At 44.5% G+C, this 22,055-nt stretch overlaps 1 protein-coding gene across 3 annotated transcripts in view; it reads right to left on the bottom strand.

Annotated features, from left to right (window-relative positions):
• Nucleotides 1-22,055, bottom strand: part of USP4 (ubiquitin specific peptidase 4) — a 124,632-nt gene that overhangs the window by 37,087 nt on the left and 65,490 nt on the right. For all 3 annotated transcript variants that reach the window (XM_045024121.1, XM_045024122.1, XR_006581062.1), the window contains 2 exons: nucleotides 15,426-15,509; nucleotides 14,441-14,535 (listed from right to left, as the gene is read on the bottom strand). In XM_045024121.1, coding sequence (XP_044880056.1) covers nucleotides 14,441-14,535; nucleotides 15,426-15,509 — 179 coding nt within the window. The remainder of the gene's footprint in view (nucleotides 1-14,440; nucleotides 14,536-15,425; nucleotides 15,510-22,055) is intronic.

The raw sequence follows: 22,055 nt of genomic DNA, 5'->3' as shown, positions 1-22,055 counted from the left end.
CCTTGATTTCAGTGTTCAGGAGGATAATTCTCATGGGGTTGCCCAGGGTCTCATACCCACCACAACAGCCCTGTGATTATTCCTGGTGTTCTCAGATATCAACCATATTCACAGGCACAATTAGTAACATTAAATATCTTTTGTTTCTGGCAGTGCCCACAATGCAATAGGCACTTTCCAGATGCTATGAAAGGATTGTCCCTTCCTGAAGGGCTCACAATCTAAATAACAGATTTGATCTGTGGCGTGAGACTATAGACAGAGCTGTGTGAAAGTTATACCGCCTTCAGGCTCAGATTAGAGCCACCGTCTCCTCCTCTCCAGACCAACAGAATTTCAGGGGCCACAGATGAATGGAGCCTGAAGGACTCCAGACTCTTCAAGAATTACACCCCCCAACCAGTAAAGTCAATGGGAACTGCTGGGCAACTGGCACTTTCAAAGTTGGGCCATTTATTTAGGGTTTTAAATATGGATTTGGGGGCCTATATTTGGGGCACCCATTTTAGAAAATCTTGGACTGATTAATTCTCAATAATGCCTGGGAGACCTGCTGCAAACGAGTGAGTAAGCAAACAACAAAGCAAGTATAGTACAACTTATCAGATGAAACTTGCACAGCTGGCTCCACTCCCAGCTCTGCACACTAAGGCACAGACCTCAATATTGGTGCAAAAAAGGTTAACAGCAACATTGTAACTCACTATAATTTTAGGTTATTACAAACTCACCTTTGCCTTTACTGAATTTTAGGAGATATTTACAATTCTTTTCCATATACAAAATGCTTTGAGATCAACAGCTTATGTATTTAGGTCTTTAATTGTCTGTTTTATTAAATGAAGCGTTCGTGCTAATTAAACAAATTCCTAATGAAAAACTGCTCGGTTTGTTTATGCAACAAACTCTCCTTTCCGTATGATTGAGAACCCCCCCCACTTCATTAACATGGTTCAATCATTAAGACCAGGATACAGTCCACCCAACAGAACAGATGTTGCAGGCAAATTGCTGGATAAAGTGTATGAAAGAGAAATTGAGCAGTGTGCAAAAGGTCTAGAGGGTAAAATTGTTAACCTGAGTCTTGATGGGTGGAGCAATGTCCACAATGACACTGTTGTATGTGCTTGTGTGATAATACAGAAACAACTGATACATCAGGAAATGCACACACAGCAGAATACTTACAAGAAGTAGCAGTAAAAGCTATAACAAACAGAAAAAAAATTCAAATGTCTAGTATGCAGCTTGGTCACAGACAATGTTGCAAATGTATCCAAGATGAGAAGAAATTTAGGAGAGAGTGAAGAGAGTCCCAAGATAATAACATACAGTTGCAGTACTCATTAGATGCACCTCCTAGCCAAAGACTTCAGTGTTCCCGAAATAAAGGCTAATGTTGAAATTGCAAAATACTTCATAACAACCACTTTGCAGCAGCTGCTCTAAAAAAAGTGGGAGGAACCAAGCTAACTCTCCCACAAAACATGCAATGGAACTCAGTAGTGGAGTGTTTTGAGCACTATATCAAGAACTCACCTAATCTTATGACAGTTTGTGAACAAAATCATGAAAAAATAGATGGTACTGTCACAGCCAAAGTTCTCATAATTGTGCTTAAGAGAAATGTTGGACACATGCTAAGTACCCTGAAGCCTATTTCTGTAGCCTTGAACAAAATGCAGGGAAATGGCTGTTTTATTGCTGACGCTGTTGAAATTTGGAAGGAACTGAGTGAGATCTTAAAAAGAGAAATATGCAATGACAGAGTTAAATTACAAGCATTAAAAAAACAAATGGGACAAGCACTATCTCCAGCTCATTTTCTTGCAAATATTCTCAATACTTGGTACCAGGGTCAAACTTTAACTGCTGAAGAACAGGAATTGGCTATGACATGGACATCCAGCAATCGTCTCTCCATAAAGCCAAACTATAATAAACTTCAAAGTTAAGGGTGAACCATTCAAGAAATATATGTTTGCTGATGATGTTTTAAAGTCACAGCAGTGAACTGGAGGAAGTCACTTAAGCCCCTTGATTCAGAGACTGTTGAAGTGATAATCTCACTTAACAGCAGTAGCTTCTTCTGCTGGTGTAGAAAGAATATTTTCCTCCTTTGGACTAATTCATTCCAAATTGAGAAACCAGATTATGAATAAACAGGAAAATGAAGGAGAAGATGACTGAGTTAGCTGCAGAAGCCAATATTTTAAATTTCTCATGTTGACCTGGTGACATAGTCGACTTAATTTTTTTTCTAAACTATTATAGTTAAAAACAATTTTAACAAAAACAAACCTGATTTTAAAAAACTTGACTATTTAACTAAGTTAAAAAATTCATATGCTTGTTTTGTTAAAATATTATACTGTACGTTTGCTGTTGAAGAAAAAAATCCTGAATACATAACATTGTTGTTTTAGTTAAATAAAACAATTTAAATATCTATCTGGTGATGTTCTCCTCCTAATACAGCATAGCAAGAAAATCCTCCAAATTTAATGATTAACCTGTTGAATTGGAGATAGTTCACTCCCAATGACTTCATAAACATCTGCTTCAATTACCTTTGATAAATGAAATAACCAAACAATCATTCATTTTCTGATATAGATGTAAAACTAATCTGAAAAGTTTTCAAAATAAATCACTTAAAAAATGTATAGTGTGTACTTTCTAAAAATGAAACCTACATCTATCCCTGAGTTGTGAAGAATATGTATTAAGGTTTTAACAACCAACAAAAATGCACTTTTATGTAAAAATCCATGATTAAATTGAGTCTTCCAGACTAGTGATTTAAATCAAACTGATTTAAATCAAATCCACCGTCTTCAAATTTGACATAATTCAGGAAATCATATTTTGCTAACAACTCCTGGTACTTAATAACTCTGAACTGGAGATTAGTCATCAAGAATGCTTTCCTACCCAAAAGGTCGTGTTTAGCGCCTCTGTCAGTTGGGGGAGTCTTGGAGTACTACACCCTAGATCTTTCTCTAGCCACCTTGCACTACTAAGGAGTGTGGCACCAGATGAGTGAATAAAAACTCTGCCCCTTTAGCTGGCATGAAATATCATTTCTCAGTATCAGAGGGGTAGCCGTGTTAGGCTGGATCTGTAAAAGCAGCAAAGAATCCTGTGGCACCTTATAGACTAACAGACGTTTTGCAGCATGAGCTTTCGTGGGTGAATACCCACTTCATCGGATGCAAGTAGTGGAAATTTCCAGGGGCAGGTATATAAATGCAAGCAAGAAGCAAGCTAGAGATAACAAGATTAGTTCAAACAGGGAGGATGAGGCCCTGTTCTAGCAGTTGAGGTGTGAAAACCAAGGGAGGAGAAACTGGTTCTGTAGTTGGCAAGCCATTCACAGTCTTTGTTTAATCCTGAGTTGATGGTGTAAATTTGCAGATGAACTGAAGCTCAGCAGTTTCTCTTTGAAGTCTGGTCCTGAAGTTTTTTTGCTGCAGGATGGCCACCTTAAGATCTGTTAGTGTGTGGCCAGGGAGGTTGAAGTGTTCTCCTACAGGTTTTTGTATACTGCCATTCCTAATATCTGATTTGTGTCCATTTATCCTTTTCCGTAGAGACTGTCCAATTTGGCCGATGTACATAGCAGAGGGGCATTGCTGGCATATGATGGCATATATTACATTGGTGGACGTGCAGGTGAATGAACCGGTGATGGTGTGGCTGATCTGGTTAGGTCCTGTGAGGGTGTCGCTGGTGTAGATATGTGGGCAGAGTTGGCATCAAGGTTTGTTGCATGGATTGGTTCCTGAGTTAGAGTTACTATGGTGCGGTGTGCAGTTACTGGTGAGAATATGCTTCAGGTTGGCAGGTTGTCTGTGGGCGAGGACTGGCCTGCCACCCAAGGCCTGTGAAAGTGTGGGATCATTGTCCAGGATGGGTTGTAGATCCCTGATGATGCGTTGGAGGGGTTTTAGCTGGGGACTGTATGTGATGGCCAGTGGAGTCCTGTTGGTTTCTTTCTTGGATTTGCTTCTTGCTTGCATATATATACCTGCCCCTGGAAATTTCCACTACTTGCATCCGACGAAGTGGGTATTCACCCACGGAAGCTCATGCTGCAAAATGTCTGTTAGTCTATAAGGTGCCACAGGATTCTTTGCTGCTTTTACCATTTCTCAGCTCTCCCTGGGGTAGGGGCACAAGAGGCAGGGATACGCCACACTGATCTAGTGGGGCCCAAAATGATTTGTCTAACTGGAAGGGCCACTCTCAAAGGGCCAGAGGATGTCCAATAGGTCCTACTGCATATCCTGGACCTCTCTGAGAGGTATCTGCAGCTCAGTGCCACAACTCCTGATATTGCTTGTGGTCATCAAGTAGAAAAGGAGATGATGAAGCAACTGCCTCATCTGACGAGAAGGATGACATACCTGTTGGAACTGGTGCAATTGGCTCGACCTCATCCACCAAGCATTCTGACAGAGCCAGTTGGTACTGACTGGGAGAGGAGGATCAGTGTGATTCCTGCACAGATCCAGGGTGCCTACTGTAAGGATCCCAAAGGCCCCAGGGCAACCAGTAAGGATTGACCAGAGAAGCAGTGGGCCAAGGCATCAGGTACCAGCAGTCCCCTGGGTAGCCATATTCAGAAGGACGTGGACAGTTCCAATACCTTCTTTGGTCTCCAACCAGGCTTGTTTCCCCTGCGGGTGGGAAGCCTCCTCTGGAGTGTCAGATTCACTTGATGAAATGATAGGCTCCTCTTCTGCCGGTGGTGCTGACAGTACCAATGGGAGGATGGTTGCGGACGTAGTTGTTGAAGATACTCTTCCCCTCAAGGTGGTTTTCCTAGTTGTAGAGATGTCTTTAAGAAGAGCTCAGCCTGATAGCAGGAGAGACTATGGGTATGACAGAGTAAATATATCCTCCAGTGAGGTAAAGGCTTCAGTCTTCCTTTTGGTTTGGGGAGCCCCTGAGGAGGGTACTGGCAGATCCTGGGTCTAGTGTTCAGACAGCTCCATTGTGGGATCCCCTGATGGTGTCCCAGCATTGATCTCCCAGATGAAACTGCTAGGTACTGCTCATTAGATTTGTGGAATGGAGCTGGAGCCAGTACTGTCACATCCTTCTTCCTTTGGCCAATCCTTCTTGGACAGAAGGTTTGTGTAGACCTAATTCTTTAGGACCCACACACAAGGACTCACCTGATTTTGACTGAGATGGGGAGGGATCTTTTCTCATAGAGGCAGATCTGGACAGAGATCTGTCCTTATGCCTATATTCTTGTTCCCTACTCTAGTAAGAGGGTTTCTTAGACTTAAAGAGATTTTGTGTCAACTCTGGAGCTCATGCTCGATGGGGTGCTGCTCACCTTCTGAACCCCTTTTACAGAGTGGTCTCCAGAGTTTGAATCTGAATGGGGTCTCATGGCCTGCTCCATGAGGTGCTTCTCCAGATGGAGCTCATGAATTCAGAGAGAAAAGGAGTGGCAGATGCTGCACTTGGTGGCAATATGAGCCTCCCCAAAACAATAAAGGCAGGCCTGGTGGTTGTCGCTAATGGAGAAGGAAGGCGGGTGGGAGATACAGTTCATGAAACCCAGAACTTTTGCTATAGTCTCCCTTTGCAGGGAGAAGTGCTGCAAGGTGGGGAGAACTAAATTTACTCCGAAAACTATAAAAACACTCAACTATTACAAAGTATTTAAATTTATTCATACATTCACAGCAAAGGAAGATCAAAGCAGACACAGAGGAGTCCGACTGAGATCATGTGGCGGTCAGAAGGAATTGGAGACCTGTCAGTCCAGACTGCCCTGTATACTTTCAGGGTACATCTATACTATGGAATTATTCCGATTTTACATAAACCGGTTTTGTAAAACAGATTGTATAAAGTCGAGTGCACGCGGCCACTCTAAGCACATTAATTCGGCAGTGTGCGTCCATGGTCCGAGGCTAGCATCGATTTCTGGAGCGTTGCACTGTGGGTAGCTATTCCGTAGCTATCCCATAGTTCCCGCAGTCTCCCCCGCCCCTTGGAATTCTGGGTTGAGATCCCAGTGCCTGATGGGGAAAAAATCATTGTCGCGGGTGGTTCTGGGTAAATGTCGTCAGTCATTCCTTCCTCCAGGAAAGCAACGGCAGACAATCATTTCGCACCCTTTTTCCCTGGATTGCCCTGGCAGACGCCACAGCATGGCAACCATGGAGCCTGTTTTGCCTTTTGACACTGTCACCGTATGTGTACTGGATGCCGCTGACAGAGGCGATACTGCAGCGCTACACAGCAGCATTCATTTGCTTTTGCATGATAGCAGAGACGGTTATCAGTCGTTCTGTACCGTCTGCTGCTGTCATGGGTGCCCCTGGCTGAGGTCGGCCGGGGGCGCAAAGACAAAAATGGGAATGACTCCCCGAGTCAATACCTCCTTTATGGTATCTAAAAATAGAATCAGTCCTGCCTAGAATATGGGGCAAGTGTACTAGAGAACCAGTGTATCAGAGAATAAGAGAGCACAGCCGCTCCGTGTCAGATCCCGCAAAAATGATGAGCTGCATGCCATTCACAGGGGGTGCCCCTGCAACAACCCCACCTGTTGCTTCCCTCCTCCCCCAAACTTCCTGGGCTACCATTGCAGTGTCCCCCCATTTGTGTGATGAAGTAATAAAGAATGCAGGAATAAGAAACAGTGACTTGTTACTGAGATAAAATGAGGGTGAGGCAGCCTCCAGCTGCTATGATAGTCCAGGCAGTACAGAATCTTTTCTTTACACATGAAGGGCGGGGGCTGATGGAGCTCAGCCCCCAGTTGCTATGATGAAGACGGTTACCAGCCGTTCTGTACCATCTGCTGGGAATGACCAGGAGTCATTCCTATTTTCACCCAGGCGCCCCCGGCCAACCTCACCGAGGCCAGCCAGGAGCACTCACAGGCTGATGACAAGAACGGATACCAGCCCATTTGTACAGTACCGTCTGCTACCAGGGAGAGAAGAGGATGCTGCTGTTTAGCTCTCCAGTACCCCGTCTACCAGCAGCATGCAGTAGACAGAGTGACCTTGAAAAAAGGCGAGAAACAATTTTTTTCCCTTTTGTTTCAGGGGGGCAGGGGGGGTTACATTGACGAGCTATACCCAGAATCACCCCGGACAATGAGTTTAACCCTACAGGCATTGGGAGCTCAGCCAAGAATGCAAATGCTTTTCGGAGACTGCTGTGGACTGTGGATAGCTGGAGTCCTCAGTACCTCCTCCCTCCCTCCATGAGCGTCCATTTGATTCTTTGGCTTTCCGTTACACTTGTCACGCAGCACTGTGCTGTGGACTCTGTATCATAGCCTGGAGATTTTTTTCAAACGTTTTGTCATTTCATCTTCTGTAACGGAGCTCTGATAGAACAGATTTGTCTCCCCATACAGCGATCAGATCCAGTATCTCCCGTACGGTCCATGCTGGAGCTCTTTTTGGATTTGGGACTGCATCGCCACCCGTGCTGATCAGAGCTCCACGCTGGGCAAACAGGAAATGATATTCAAAAGTTCGCGGGGCTTTTCCTGTCTACCTGGCCATTGCATCCGAGTTCAGATTGCTGTCCAGAGCAGTCACAGTGATGCACAATGGGATACCGCCCGGAGGCCAATACCATCAATTTGCGGCCACACTAACCCTAATCCGATATGGTAATACCGATATTAGCGCTACTCCTCTCGTTGGGGAGGAGTACAGAAACCGATTTAAAGAGCCATTTATATCGATATAAAGGGCCTCATAGTGTGGACGGGTGCGGCGTTAAATCGGTATAACGCTCCTAAAATCGGTTTAAATGCGTAGTGTAGACCAGGCCTCAGTCTGGAGCACAATTTTGTTTTAGTATTCTATATAGTTATATATTTATTATTGGTGGGAGACTATATTGTAACAAGCAATAATACACTCTCTGGGGAGATATTGTGGATCCCTTGGATCTGCCTGTGATGGAAACAAACAGTCTAAGTGCCTTCCAAAATTGTTTGATTCCATCTAGGTAGAAGGCCAACACCCTTCTAAGATATGAAAAACAGGTCTCCTGTTGAGACTTATGCAGTTTTGGACAAAAACACGGGTAGACGAATGGACTGGTTAAGATGAAATTCCAACAGTACCCTAGGTAAGAATTTAGGGCATGGGCATAAAGAGACCTTGTCCTTGAAGAACACTATAAAGGGGGACCTGCCATCAAGGCCCCAATTTCTCCAAACCTGTGGGCCAATGTGATAGCTACTAAAAACGCCATCTTCATAGATGAGTTATGCACATTGCCACTGGTTCAAATAAAGGTCTTGTGAGATATTTAAGTACCACGCTGAGTCCCAAGTTGGAGTGGGGTCCTAATCTGGGGAGTAGAGAGTCCCAAAATCCTTAATAAACCTTAATGCCATAGGATGAGTAAATATGTATACCTTTTCTACTGGAAGATTAAAACGCTGATTTTGCAGCCAACTGAAACTTAGTCAAGCTGACAACCCTGATTTCTTTAGATCCAACAGCTAATCCAGGATGACATAGCAATACAGATTCAAGCATAAGTCAGTGACAATGGCACCAATGGTAGCATCTCAGATTTCTGCAGGTAAGTAATTTGGGTTGACTCCTTTTTATTGTTCAGTAACACCTGCTGCACTTCTGCAGAGCAGGAAGATTCTAACCCTGCGAACCAGTGAGGAAACATGCTCTGTGGTGGAGAACCCCTATGATGGGGTGAAACACATGATCTGCACCCTGGGAGAGGAGATGGGAAAAGATCAGAAATTTGAATGACAAATGGACGCACAGGTGGAGTAGGTAAGAGTGCCAAGCATATATCAGACAGATTGGTATTGTAAGGATAACCATAGCTTTGTATTATCTGATCTTGTTCAACAACCTTAGTATTAGTTGTGTTGGAGGAAATTCTTAGAGCAGAACCTTCGTCCAAGGGTGGTGGCTAGCGTTCTCCTGAGCAGAATAGAGGACACTTATTGTTCTTGGACATGGAAAAGAGATCCACCTGTACAAATCCCCACCTTTGAAACACACTGGAAACTCTGAAAGACCAACTCCCATTCGTAATCCTAGGAGATGCGCCTACTGAGAATGTCCACTGTGGCATTCTGTATGCCTGGGAGACAGACAGCTGAAAGATTGGATCTGATGGGTTATACACCAGTTCCAGTTTCATAGTTTTGCCACACAGGGAGAGGAAACTTGCTCCTCCCTGTTTGTTGATATAGAACATGCAGGTCACATTGTCTGTCATGATCCTGATTGATTTGCCCCAATGAGGGGTGAGAAATGAAAGCAAGAGTTCCTGACTGCCCTGAGTTCTAGCAGGCGGACGTGGAGACTGGTTCCTGAGGTGGCCATCTGCCCTGAGTGGTGAGGGCACTGAGGTGACCCTATCCCAACAGTGATGCATCTGTTGTCATGGTTGTTGCTGGAGCTAGGTGAATGAAAGGGATGCCAGCACAAATGCTGGGCTGATTCTTTTGCACAAGTCTAGGGAATTCCTCATCTACAGGGGAACTGTAACCTGTCTGTCCAAAGTGTCTCTGGCCTGTGAATAAGTCATTCTGAGCCAGCCATGAAAGCAGCAGAGGGATAGCTTTGCCTGGTCAGTTATGAAGGTGCAAACTGCCATGTGTCCCAGAGCTGTAGACAGTTCCTTATTGTAGTTAAAGGACTTCCTTGAAATGTCCTGACCAGACCTGACAAAGTTATGAACCTGTTTGTGGGAAAGGTAGGATCGGGCTACCAATGAATCCAAGTATGCTCCTATCAACTGTATTTTTCTGTACAGGGGCTAATTGTGGATTTTCTTGCATTTAGATGTAAACCCAATTCCTGAATAAGAGAAAGCAGAAGATCAGCCTTTGGGCAGTGATTTGTCAGACTAGAATCTCCTGTCATCAGAGGTAAGCAGCCACTACTACCAGGAACTTTGAGCACACCTGTGGAGCCACAGAGAGGCCGAAAGGAAGTACTCAGTACTGAAAATGATCCTGGCCTATAGTAAAATGTACGTTTTTCCTGTGTTATGGGTGTCTTGCTATATGGAAATAGTTGTCTTGTAGGTCAAAGGTTGAAAAGCAATCACCTGCCTCTACTGAAAGGACTATAGTTGCCAGAGTCACCATCCTGTGTATAACAACTGCTGTGAAGATGGACCTGGTAGTGGTGTCCGTGGCCTCCAAGGACACTTGAAAAGTAAGAAGATGGACTGAAATTGTTCCCTATGTTTCCCTGTGGAAGAAATTTCAGTAAATTTATTATAGCTTGTAAAATTATATTTAGTAATGATCGCCTGATAGTTTGTGATCTGAAATTGCAGGGTCATGGATGAATAAGATTTCCATCCAAAAAGGTCTAGCCTCTTTTGGTCCTTACAGGATAGATCTGGAGTACTGTTGCTTACGCCGCTCTTTTACCGCATGCACCACCAGAGAGTGAGATGGAGGGCTGGAGAAGAAAAATTCTGAGAGGGAACATAATATTTCTTATCTGTCCCTTTACAATGGTAGTGGGCGTTTGCCACACAGTCTTAGCTGAATCCAGGAGCACCTCATTAATGGTCGGAGTTGATGACTTTACAATGTCTAGCTGTTTGTGGTCTGGCAAATTGCTGGCAATGTGCAGTCCAGGGATCTCACCACCCTTGTTGTCAAGCACAAGGATCTTCTCTGTGAATGTCAAAAAACAGGTTCCTACACAGATACATAGGAGAACCCTGTACAGAGATAGACTGAATGGAAGTCTCCCTTATTCTACTCAATATCCTCCCAATGACGGGGGAGAGGCACCAGCAGAAAAGGGTGGAGAGTCCTATGGTACCAGAGGATGATGATAATCTGGGGATCAAGGTCTTAGCACCAAGAGACACTTGGTACTCATGAGCAGTGGGGACTCTGGTTCATCTATCTCAGACAAGTCCTTAGAGTATACTGGAATGGTTTACCTAGGAAGGTGGTAGAATCTCCCTCCTTAGAGGTTTTTAAGGCCCAGCTTGACAAAGCCCTGACTGGGATATTTAGTTGGGGATTGGTCCTGCTTTGAGCAGGGGTTGGACAAGATGACCTCCTGAGGTCCCTTCCAACCCTGATATTCTATGATTCTTGTGGTACCAAGCGGCGGATCCGTACCCGCGTGGCCTGAAGTAGACAGTACTGCTGATTGTGAGCGTACCATCCCAGGGGCTGTTGGTATCTGGAGCTGTGGTTTGCCAGGCATCAAGGGTGCCTTGTAGGTAGGTACCAGTGGCGGGCTGTAACCAATGAGTCCATTCTGGAGTGCTTATCCTTGCCCTTCTTGTCTCTCACAGATGGTACCATCTCTGAGCTGCGTTTCTCTTTAGCATCTGGGACTCGCTGGCCCCACTGGTACCAGAGGAGGAGTCTTTCATCTCTATGGTACCAAGCCAAGAGGTCGAGGCTTCCAAGACCATAGATCTAGCAAAGGACAAGATCAGTTTTGTATGATGACAGGCCAAGTGCCTCCTCTTTGATGCTTTCCCTGAGGCTTCCATAGCCTTCCCCTTTTTAGGGGAAACCTGCAACCACTGTTGAAGGGGTGCTGGATTTGTCCAGAGTCCAGGGCCGCCCAGAGGATTCAGGGGGCCTGGGATCTTCGGTGGTAATTCGGCAGTGGGGGGTCCTTCCGCTCCGGGAACTGCCGCCGAAGTGCCCCGAATACCCACGGCGGGGGCCCCCCGGTGCCGAATTACTACCGAAGACCCAGCACTTCGGCGGGGGGTTCTTCCACCCCGGGGTGGAAGGCCCCCCCACTGCCAAAGACGCGGAGCGGAAGAAGCTCCGGGGGCCCGGGCCCCGCGAGAGTTTTCCGGGGCCCCCGGAGCGAGTGAAGGACCCTGCTCCAGGGGCCCCGAAAAACAGAAATTGTGGGATTTGGATAGCATTTAAGATTCCTAATTTTCCTTAACAACTTGTTACAAAACCACTCTTAGAATGGCTTCTTTTAGGTAACGGATTTAAATACTCTCCCCCCACCCACCTACCCATTGGACTTAGTTAAGATTAGAGAGACAAGGTGAGTGAGGTAATATCTTTTATTGAACCAACTTCAGTTGTCGAGACAAGCTTTCAAGATACACAAAGCTCTTCCTCAGGTCTAGGAAAGGTACTCAGATGTCCCAGCTAAATACAAGGTTGAACAGATAGTTTAGCATAAGTAGTTAGCACTAGTAATTGAAGTTGGTTCAATAAAAGCTATTACACCTCACCCACATTGTCTGTCTAATATCCTGGGACTGACATAGCTACAACAGCACTGCATATAAAAGACGGTTACTCACCGTTGTAACTGCATGAGCCCGCACCGGGTTGGGGGAAAAGAGAAGGGGCTAGCCCCTCCCAATTTCCCCGAGTAACTATATGCTAACTACACAAACTAGTAAACTAAATCTAACTATATTTAACGAACTATATACAACTACTATGTAGAGAAAACAAGTGAGAAGCTAGGGCTGTGGAGGTCTCCACTGTTCCAACGACCGTCACGGGCGGTAAGAAGGAACTGAGGAGCGGACGGGTCGGCAGGGGTATATATCTAGCGCTATAGCGGCGCCACTCCAGGGGGCGCCCAGCCGACCCACCGAGTGTTGCTAGGGTAAAAATCTTCCGACAAGCATGCACGCGGCGCGCGCACACCTAACTGGAATGGATATGAGCAATCACTCGAAGAAGAACAATTAATTCCATTTACAAACTATTTAGCTTATCCATAATAAACCAGGCAGGACTTACCTACCCTTTGCCATGTATAAACTTTTTCAGTTATTTATGATACAAAGAGAGGACTGAGTATTGACTTTGGGACTAATGAACCTTGGCTGTAATTTACCTACATAAAAGTGTCCCATCCAAGTGCAGACCCATTCTTTAAAGTGAAATCTCTATTAAAAGCTGTCCACAGAGTCATAGAGAAGCAACTGTAACTGAAGTAACCATTGCATGTTGTTTGTGTTTTGTTTATATTTTCCTTTCTTTAATAAGGAAATAGTCATAGTTAATAACTGCGATTGTTTTGCTTGTCTTCAATCCTGGTGTCCCCTAAGATAGTGGTTTTCAACCTTTTTTCATTTGCAGCCCCCTTTGGAAATTTCAAATGGAGGTGCAGACCCCCTTGGAAATCTATTGTCTGTATATACAGAGTTGAATTCTGTTCAGTCAGTTTTCAGTCTAAGTCTTTCGCGGACCTCAAACTTAGTCCGTGGACCCCTGGGTTGAGAACCACTGTTCAGAGGCATAAAAAGTGTGAGACTAAAACACTGGGAGTGATATCCCTGAGTTGTTATTAACAGACATAATTATTAAGATTTGGCCTACTATTTCTTGTTTTTCTAGACTATACATTTTAGTAATTTGGGGGATTATATAACTTGGCACTCAACAACTGAAGACACTGCTTTCTACCTGACAACATGTCAATCACAGGGAACAGACTACACAGAATCCATATGTTCTCCCAAATTATTGTAACCTGTCCCACAATGACCAAGTTCACAATTACAGCTGCAGGAAATAACATACTGAGAGCTTTTTGGAAACTCTGGTACTACTCCTCAATGGCAATGTGACAACAACTAGAGTGACAGGACAGCACAAGACTGCAATGTCATTCAGTGATCATCTTTGAATGACATATCAGCTGCTTCACAGGAAACGAACACCTGACTTTACACCAGCAAAGGCAACAAAACAACTTTCTAAAACAAAGCCTAAGACTAAAACCCGTTTTTTCAGACAAAGAGGAAGATTGGTCTTGTGGTTAAGGAACTGCCTTAAGGACTCTAGGTTCAATTCCCAAGTCTCGCTCTCACTTCCTATGTGACCTTGGGTAAGTCGCTTTCTCTCTCTGCCTCAATTCTTCATCTACAAAATGGGGATAATGCTACTTCCTTTCCACCACCCTTTGTCTATTTAGACTGTAATCTCCTTGGGGCAGAGACTGTCTCTTACTTCGTATATGTACAGCACCAAGCACAAGGGAGCCACAAATTCTGTTGAAACCTCAAAGGCACTACAGAAAGACAAATAAGTAACCGAAGATCAAAATAAGTTGGCAGCATCCCTATAAATTATAGAACATAAGCACAAAGTGACTAGAAAATAATCACTCAGACTTAAGAGCTCCTCAGAATAGAGACCTTGACCTTGACTTATGTTAGGAAAGCACTTAGCACACTGTGATCACTACTGGAAATAAAGCATATACACTGAGGGGACATGCATGGGAACGGTGCCCCCAGACTGCCCAGCTAACTCCTAGCTAAAGGCACAGGGCCAAAGAGCAGGCACTACATGAAGGACAACCTACAGGCAGGCTGGGAGATGGAAAAAACATTTCAGCTTTTATATACAGAAGCCCAAAATCTCATCTCTTAGCACATTCTTCTCAACACTGCACTTTCCAAAGAGATGGTTACTCACACAAAGATGTTGTCTTTTGGCATGATGTGACTTAACCCTTCATCCATTTGGAAAATTTTGTGGAATCGGTGATTATAAACATCTGTCACCACCATCTAAAAGAGTGAAGTTAGAGATGGTTAGACAAACTAAAATAATTCACAATTCTAGAAACAGTTCCTCATTTTTCTCTCTCAGACATTTTTAATGTACACGTCACCAAAGTGTTGATGGAGGCTCTACAGTGACACCTTATGGCTGATCCGACATATTGGTCTGATTAGGTTCAGTTAATAGTGACGCAGAGAATAACAATTGGGCTTGATTTTTCAGAGGCATAGAGTACCTGCAGCTCCCAGTGGCTTCACGTCAAGCACAGTGGCCATTATCCTGTGAAGATATCATCATACATCCCAGCAGGCTGGCATGTAAGACAGAGATAACCGAACACTTAATAACTACAAAGGAACTGAACTAATCCTCTGAACTGGCATGAGGTAACAAGTTATATACATGGGAATCCAGACAACTTCCCACGAACCACAGGTTTCAAGCCTGACATTTTAGTGGGCAATAAAATTATGCACTTCTTAAGAAAGATAAAGTACATCCTATTTCCTGTTGCTACTAAGGAGGTTTCTAAGGAATAGATACCCCCAAAGTAGTAATATGAGGGACAAAAAGGATAAACTAAGAGGAGTTGCAATGGTAGTGGCAGTCATTTTTCTGTCTCTTCCCTCATCCTCCCCCCACCACCCTTTTAAAACCATTATTACTGTCATTACTATAATGGAGGTATCAAAGTGAACAGGGCTTGCCTGTGTCATGGCTTTCTTTTTAGAATTCAGGCAAGCAAGGAGTTATGTATCAGTCCAATCAGTTAATGCTTAGTTACTATTTTGCTCCTCTTTGCTTATTGTCCATTTCAAAGTTTTTCCAATAATAAAATGCTTTAAAACGAAAGAACACATTTATTAGCAAAATTATTGTGTGTGCTTGGTCTTACATTTTCTGCAGGGATCTTGGAGAGTTTGGAAAGAGCTTCACACAGGTCTGATACAGCCCCCATCATTGGCACAACTACCCGATACTGGAAACAGAGAGAACGTTAAACTTACACGAGGCAAAATAAATCCAAGCATGGAGCAGAATGTTAGCAAATGGGAGTTGAGCCATTTGTTAGTCCTGACATCTTAAAAGCAGAGAATTCTATGGCAAATGGGGTTTCCAGTCACACTTGGCTGTCTTCAGTGTCTCAGACTCAGATTTAAAGATTTGAAGCCCAGACAGCCATAGCACAGATCACAGAATTTCACTCTGCAATTCCTCTGTCTAGTCCAATAACTTGGGGTGGAACTAGATCTTTTAGAAAAACATCCCATCTTGATTTCAAGTGACGGAACAATCCACCACACTGCCCCAAAAAGCTGTTCCAATGGTTAAATACTCTTACTGTTGAAAAATCTCATTGCAAAAGGCACTGTCCTAGAAAATCTCTCCCAGAATGTTTTGACTTTATGCATCTAAAGCAGGGGTGGGCAAATTTTTTGGCCCGAGGGCCATATCCGGGAATAGAAATTGTATGGCAGTCCATGAATTCTCACAAAATTGGGGTTGGGGTGTGGGAGGGGTGAGGGCGCTGGTTCGGGGTGAGGCCAGAAATGAGAAGTTCAGGTGCGGGAGGGGGCTCTGGGCTGGGGAAATGGGGGTGTGTGTGAGGGCACAGGTTGGGAATGCGGGCTCTAGGGTGGGGCTGGGGATGAGTTGTTTTGGGTAACAGGAGGGTGCTCTGGGCTGGGGCAGGGGGTTGGGGTGTGGGAAGGGGTGCAGGCTCCAGCTGGGGGTGCAGGCTCTGGGCTGGGGATGAGGTGTTTGGGGTGCAGGAGGGTGCTCCGGACTTAGATCGAGGGGTTCGGAGGGTGGGAGGGGCATCAGGGCTAGGGTAGGGGGTTGGAGCAGAGGGCTGGGGGGAAGGCTCAGAGGTGCAGGCTCCAGGGGGTGCTTACCTCAAGCGGCTCCCGGAAGCAGCTGCATGTTCCTTCTCCAGCTCCTATGTGGAGGTGCAGCCAGGCAGCTCTGCACGCTGCCCCATCTGCAGGTATTGCCCCTGCAGCAGCCATTGGAGCACCGGAGGGGGCCATTAGAGTGGGGCATTTGGAGTGCATAGGAGCCGGAGGGGGGCCATGCCATTGCTTCCGGGAGACACATGGAGCGACCCCCGACCCTGCTCCCCGGCAGGAGCACCAGAGGGGGGCTATGCCATGGCTTTCGGGAGCTGCACCGAACCCTGCTCCCCGGCTGGAGCGCCGAAGAAAGGCAAGCCCCGCTCCACAGTGGGAGCTCAAGGGCCGGCTTAAAATGGCTGGTGGGCTGGATGCAGCCCACAGTTTGCCCACCCTGATCTAAAGCAAGCACCAGAAAAGAAGGAAGCCACAGTCAGGTTGGCTGGATTTCTACTATACCTCATGTAAATTGGAGTTAACCAATGTGTCTTCCTGCAAATCATTACTCCAGAACTATCTAACTCCTATAAGGATATCACATAGGCACTGGCTAAAACCAGAGATTTCCTATGGCCACTGGGAAACCTTAGCAGAGAGGAATAAATATTTTCCAGACACGAGAAGAAGAGACAAGTTGAGACTAACGCCAGGAGTCAAGCTCTCCCCTCACTTCCGCTCAAGGCCTTCCACCAGTCTCCATCCTCCTCATCCCATGAATGGTAGGCTCTCCAAGCATGCACTAACTCCTCGGGAGCCAGTCAACACTACCAGAGCCTACCAGCATCAGGCACCTGCAGCCCACCATGGCCTTCCAGCACTGAGTGCCCCACTCCCATACCACCACATGAAGTGAGCTTTTCTATACAAAAATTTTTTTATTCAGCTCATGCAATAGCTGTCTCGTGCCTGTGATTAGATGTTCGGCTGTGTGTGTGTGTGTCCTCCCTGTGTGCTACCCCAGCTTTGTGCAGACAGCCATCACAGCAGACCTCAAGCGAACTGCCCAATGACCACAAGATCCTTAAGGTACAAAGGCACCAGGCCAGGTTTATTGTCGACAAAGCATGGTAATAGAACCTGGTAGACTCTATGAGGATAGTAAGACATGTATGCCCATGACAAGGATGCAGCTCAGTTAATGGCAGGACTTTCCATTCCCCCCTCGGCTGGACAAAGATACTCCCTCTGAGATACATCTTTATACCCTGATACAAACAAATTATGTACTACCTCTGACACAGTTACTGCCCCCAATGTGGCTAGTTATCACCTTGTACATGTTGGTTCAATCAAAACATCTTTATTACATACTGTCATTCTGACCTTATCTTTTAGTAGGGGTCAGCATGTTCCTGTTATCCTTGTGGATTGTTTTTGTACCATCCTTAATATCGGGATGTTCTGGTACCACTTGATATCGGGATGTATTTGCACGAGTACTCTGTGCTTAGCACTTCTTAGGAATGTGTATTTCTGCAATATCAGCTCTGTCCTTGCCAGAGCAGGCCCTGCCTCATACCAGGCCTCTGATACAAGGGCTTATGTCTCAGGATCTCTTCCTAGTACATTGCCCACTTCCTGATTCCTGCTCCAAGGGACAAGTCAACATGCACCGTGCCGGTGACATATCAGAGGAAAGACATCACTTACCAGAAACCGTCATTCAAGAGTCTCCTCTGTGCAAGCAGACACACCTGAGGCCCCTCCCATCCAGCATCAACCTTCAGAACCCTCTTCAAAAGCAGTGTTGTCAGGAAATGCATGCACACCCCCTTCTGGTACCAAATGTTCAGCACATGAGATTACATAAGGGAGCACACCAGCCCCATCACCTTCATTCCTTCTCCTGAACTGCAGAGACCCATTTACATGGAGAACTCTGAAGTAAAAGGGAATACAGGAAGGTATTGTGAATGAGCAGGGGCAATGCTCAAAGAACAACAGTTACTGATAAGTTGCCTTTCTTCTCTGAGGGTCTCTGAACATTCCCATCTAGGGGAGCAGTGAGCAGTATTGCCCATATGTAAGGTGGGAGAGGAGTTTTAATGAATTAGAGACCGTAGCACCGCCTTCCCAAACTGAGCACTGAAACAGGATGCTACGTCATACCTGGTGAGTGACACTGAACATAGTTACAGGAGTGTTCACACAGTGGTCCCCGTTAGCATCTCTGAATCTGTGAATCCTGAACACCTACTATTACAGTAAAACTAAAGAATATATCTAGGCCTACAGAGCAACACAGTCATCAGCGTAATGACCAACTATACCTAAAGGTTGACACAGTCATCAGCATCATTCAAAAGGGTCCTCCATCAGGGCAGGCACTGATGATAATATCAGCAAATGTCAAAGGGCTCCTGCGTGCCAAACAAGACCTTATAGCCAAAATGTGCCCTTACTCTCACTGCCAGGTATTATGCCTCCAGGAGACACACAGAGAGATTAACAGCCACTGCCCTGGATATTTGGGATGAACTTGACCACTGAAAGACCACATAAAAAATACGGCAGTACCATTTTTGTCTAACTTAATCTTGTCATCAACAACACATCTATAGAATTTATTTAATAAAGAATATTTATTAAATTTATTGAATAAAGACTGCGAGTGGATGGGCCATTACACAAAGTAAAACTATTTCCCCATGCTTATTTCCCCCCTTACTACAGTTCCTTATATCTCCTTGTCAAGTGCTGGAAATGGGCCATTTTCATTATCACTACAAACAGTTCTTTTTCTCTCCTGCTGGCAACAGCTCACCTTAACTGGTCACTCTCCTTATAGTGTGTATGGTAACACCCATTGTTTCATGTTCCCTGTGTGTATATATATCTATCTTCCTTCTGTATTGTCCACTACATACATCCGATGAAGTGAGCTGTAGCCCACGAAAGCTTATGCTACGATAAATTTGTTAGTCTCTAAGGTGCCGCAAGTACTCTTATTCTTTTTGCGGATACAGACTAACACGGCTACTACTCTGACATCTATGACTGATAACGACACTGAAGTCCTGAATGTAGACATTGATAGCATTTCCACCATGTCTGTCTATAAACTGCAGTGCAAACAATTCAAGTTCACAAGCCCACACACAACCTTGAACGTGACATAACGCAGGTGATCACTGGTCACAACGTCAAATGGGGCTATAGCGTAACTGATGAAAATGGTGAACTAGCTGAATTGTAGCCAAATGCACACCACTTAATTCAGAATCCTAAGTTCTCCAGTTCTTCCAACAGAAGCTGATGGAAATGAGGCTACAACCCTGATCTGGCATTTGTCAGCAACAACATAACTGGTTCAGGTCACAAACTTAGTTTGGGCCGAATTCCACATGTGCAGCGCCAGCCCACCGGCATCCAGAATGCAGCTGTTATGCCAAACTCAGTACCATGCTGGTGCTGCTTTAATTTTAAGAAAGTAAAATGGAAGAGCTTCTCCAATGACCTCGATGCCATTGTAAGAAATATTGAACGAATACCAGAAAATTATGACCAGTTTGTCAATGCATGGTCTCGAAGAAGCATAATCCACAAGGCTGGAGAACAAACTATGTGACAGGAACAACATCCAAGTTATCAGATTAGTAAGCCAAATGCAAGCAGAACATCAAAACAGACCCATTCACTGAAAGTACCATCACAAAAAAATGGTCTCTAGACTAAAGGAGGAAAAACAAAAGTCATAATAGAATCTCACTGAGAGCATGCACATGACCCAGAGCAGTAAGAAGCATGGATTAACCATCTGGAAACTTAATCACCCAAGGACAGCAGAGCAACACTACACATTTACTGCACACAATGTCACACAACAACCCCTAAAAAATGACTGGGCACCAAACAAACAGTCCAAGATACAGTTTAAGTGGCAAGAAGAACTAGGAAACATAATTTTGGGGCACAGTATGCAATAACCAAATTAACCTCCAGAATTAACACCCCCAAGAATGGCAAAGCCACTGGTCTAAATGACATTTGTATTCAACATATCAAACACTTTCGATCAGCAATAAAGAACTGGTTTCAGAGTAGCAGCCGTGTTAGTCTGTATCCGCAAAAAGAACAGGAGTACTTGTGGCACCTTAGAGACTAACAAATTTATTTCAGCATAAGCTTTCGTGAGCTACAGCTCACTTCTTTGGATGCATAGAATGGAACACACAGACAGGAGATATTTATACATACAGAGAACATGAAAAGGTGGAAGTATGCATACCAACAGGAAAAGTCTAATCAATTGAGATGAGCTATCATCAGCAGGAGAAAAAAAACTTTTGAAGTGATAATTGAGATTGTTGAAGTGTTCTCCCACTGGTTTTTGAATGTTATGATTCCTGATGTCACCCTCACTCTCACAGATCTTGGGAGATAGGCCAGTCCTCGCTTACAGACAGCCTCCCAACCTGAAGCAAATACTCACCAGCAACCGCACACCATACAACATAAACACTAACCCAGGAACCTATCCTTGCAACAAAGCCCGATGCCAGCTCTGTCCACATATCTATTCAAGTGACACCATCATAGGACCTAATCACATCAGCCATGCCATCAGGGGCTCATTCACCTGCACATCTACCAACGTGATATATGCCATCATGTGCCAGCAATGCCCCTCTGCCATGTACATTGGCCAAACCGGACAGTCTCTACACAAAAGAATAAATGGACACAAATCTGACATCAGGAATCATAACATTCAAAAACCAGTGGGAGAACACTTCAACCTCTCTAACCACTCAGTGACAGACCTGAAGGTGGCAATTTTGCAACAAAAAAAACTTCAAAAACAGACTCCAAAGAGAGACTGCTGAACTTGAATTATATGCAAATTAGATACAATTAACTTAGGTTTAAAAGAGACTGGGAATGGTTGGGTCATTACACTAATTGAATCTATTTTCCTATGTTAAGTTCTCCTCACACCTTCTATGGGTCATCTCAATTATCACTTCAAAAGTTTTTTTTCTCAATTCCAATTCCTGCAGGAACCTTGCACCACAGAAGATCTCACCAGGGCTACAGACAAGGCCATATCACATGCCCAACACGTGTCCTTCCACCACAGTCATAGGGCATAAGTAGTAGTAGTTAGATTAATGTGAATCTTTTAGAGTGCACCAGCAAGGTTATGAATGGGGCAATTAGAGCACTTTACAAATCACATGCCTGTAATGTGCTTTGCCACACTGCGTAGAAAAGCTCTAACATGAACTACAAAGTTGGAGTGTGTTGCAATATGACCTGTCTCATTCGGATTTCTTTCTTTTAATAGGTGGTAACAAAAATAGAATTTAGTTTACTACATGGGTGGAGTTCTGAGTCCTCTGTCTTGAGGCATACACCAAATGCTAATTAATTTGGGCTTCTTCTGTAGAAGTTAACCTTCCGATAAAAGTTAGGTTTAAGATTCTGTTTAACTTGGGTTCCTGGCGTAGGGTCTGTGGAAAAATACAGGGAGGGATAAGTACTTACTGAGATGGTTTGGGTAAATATACAGCTTTAACTGTGTAAGCGGCAAAAAAAGACAGGAATTTTTTCCATTTTTACATGGGCAGACAGCCAAACAAGTGGTAAGAGCTTGTTTGTTTTAACATATCTTACAAACATATAAACAGAAG

This window comes from Mauremys mutica, chromosome 7 (genome assembly GCF_020497125.1).
Source record: "Mauremys mutica isolate MM-2020 ecotype Southern chromosome 7, ASM2049712v1, whole genome shotgun sequence".
NCBI classification, from domain to species: Eukaryota; Metazoa; Chordata; order Testudines; family Geoemydidae; genus Mauremys; species Mauremys mutica.
This window is presented reverse-complemented; position numbering and strand designations above follow the sequence as displayed.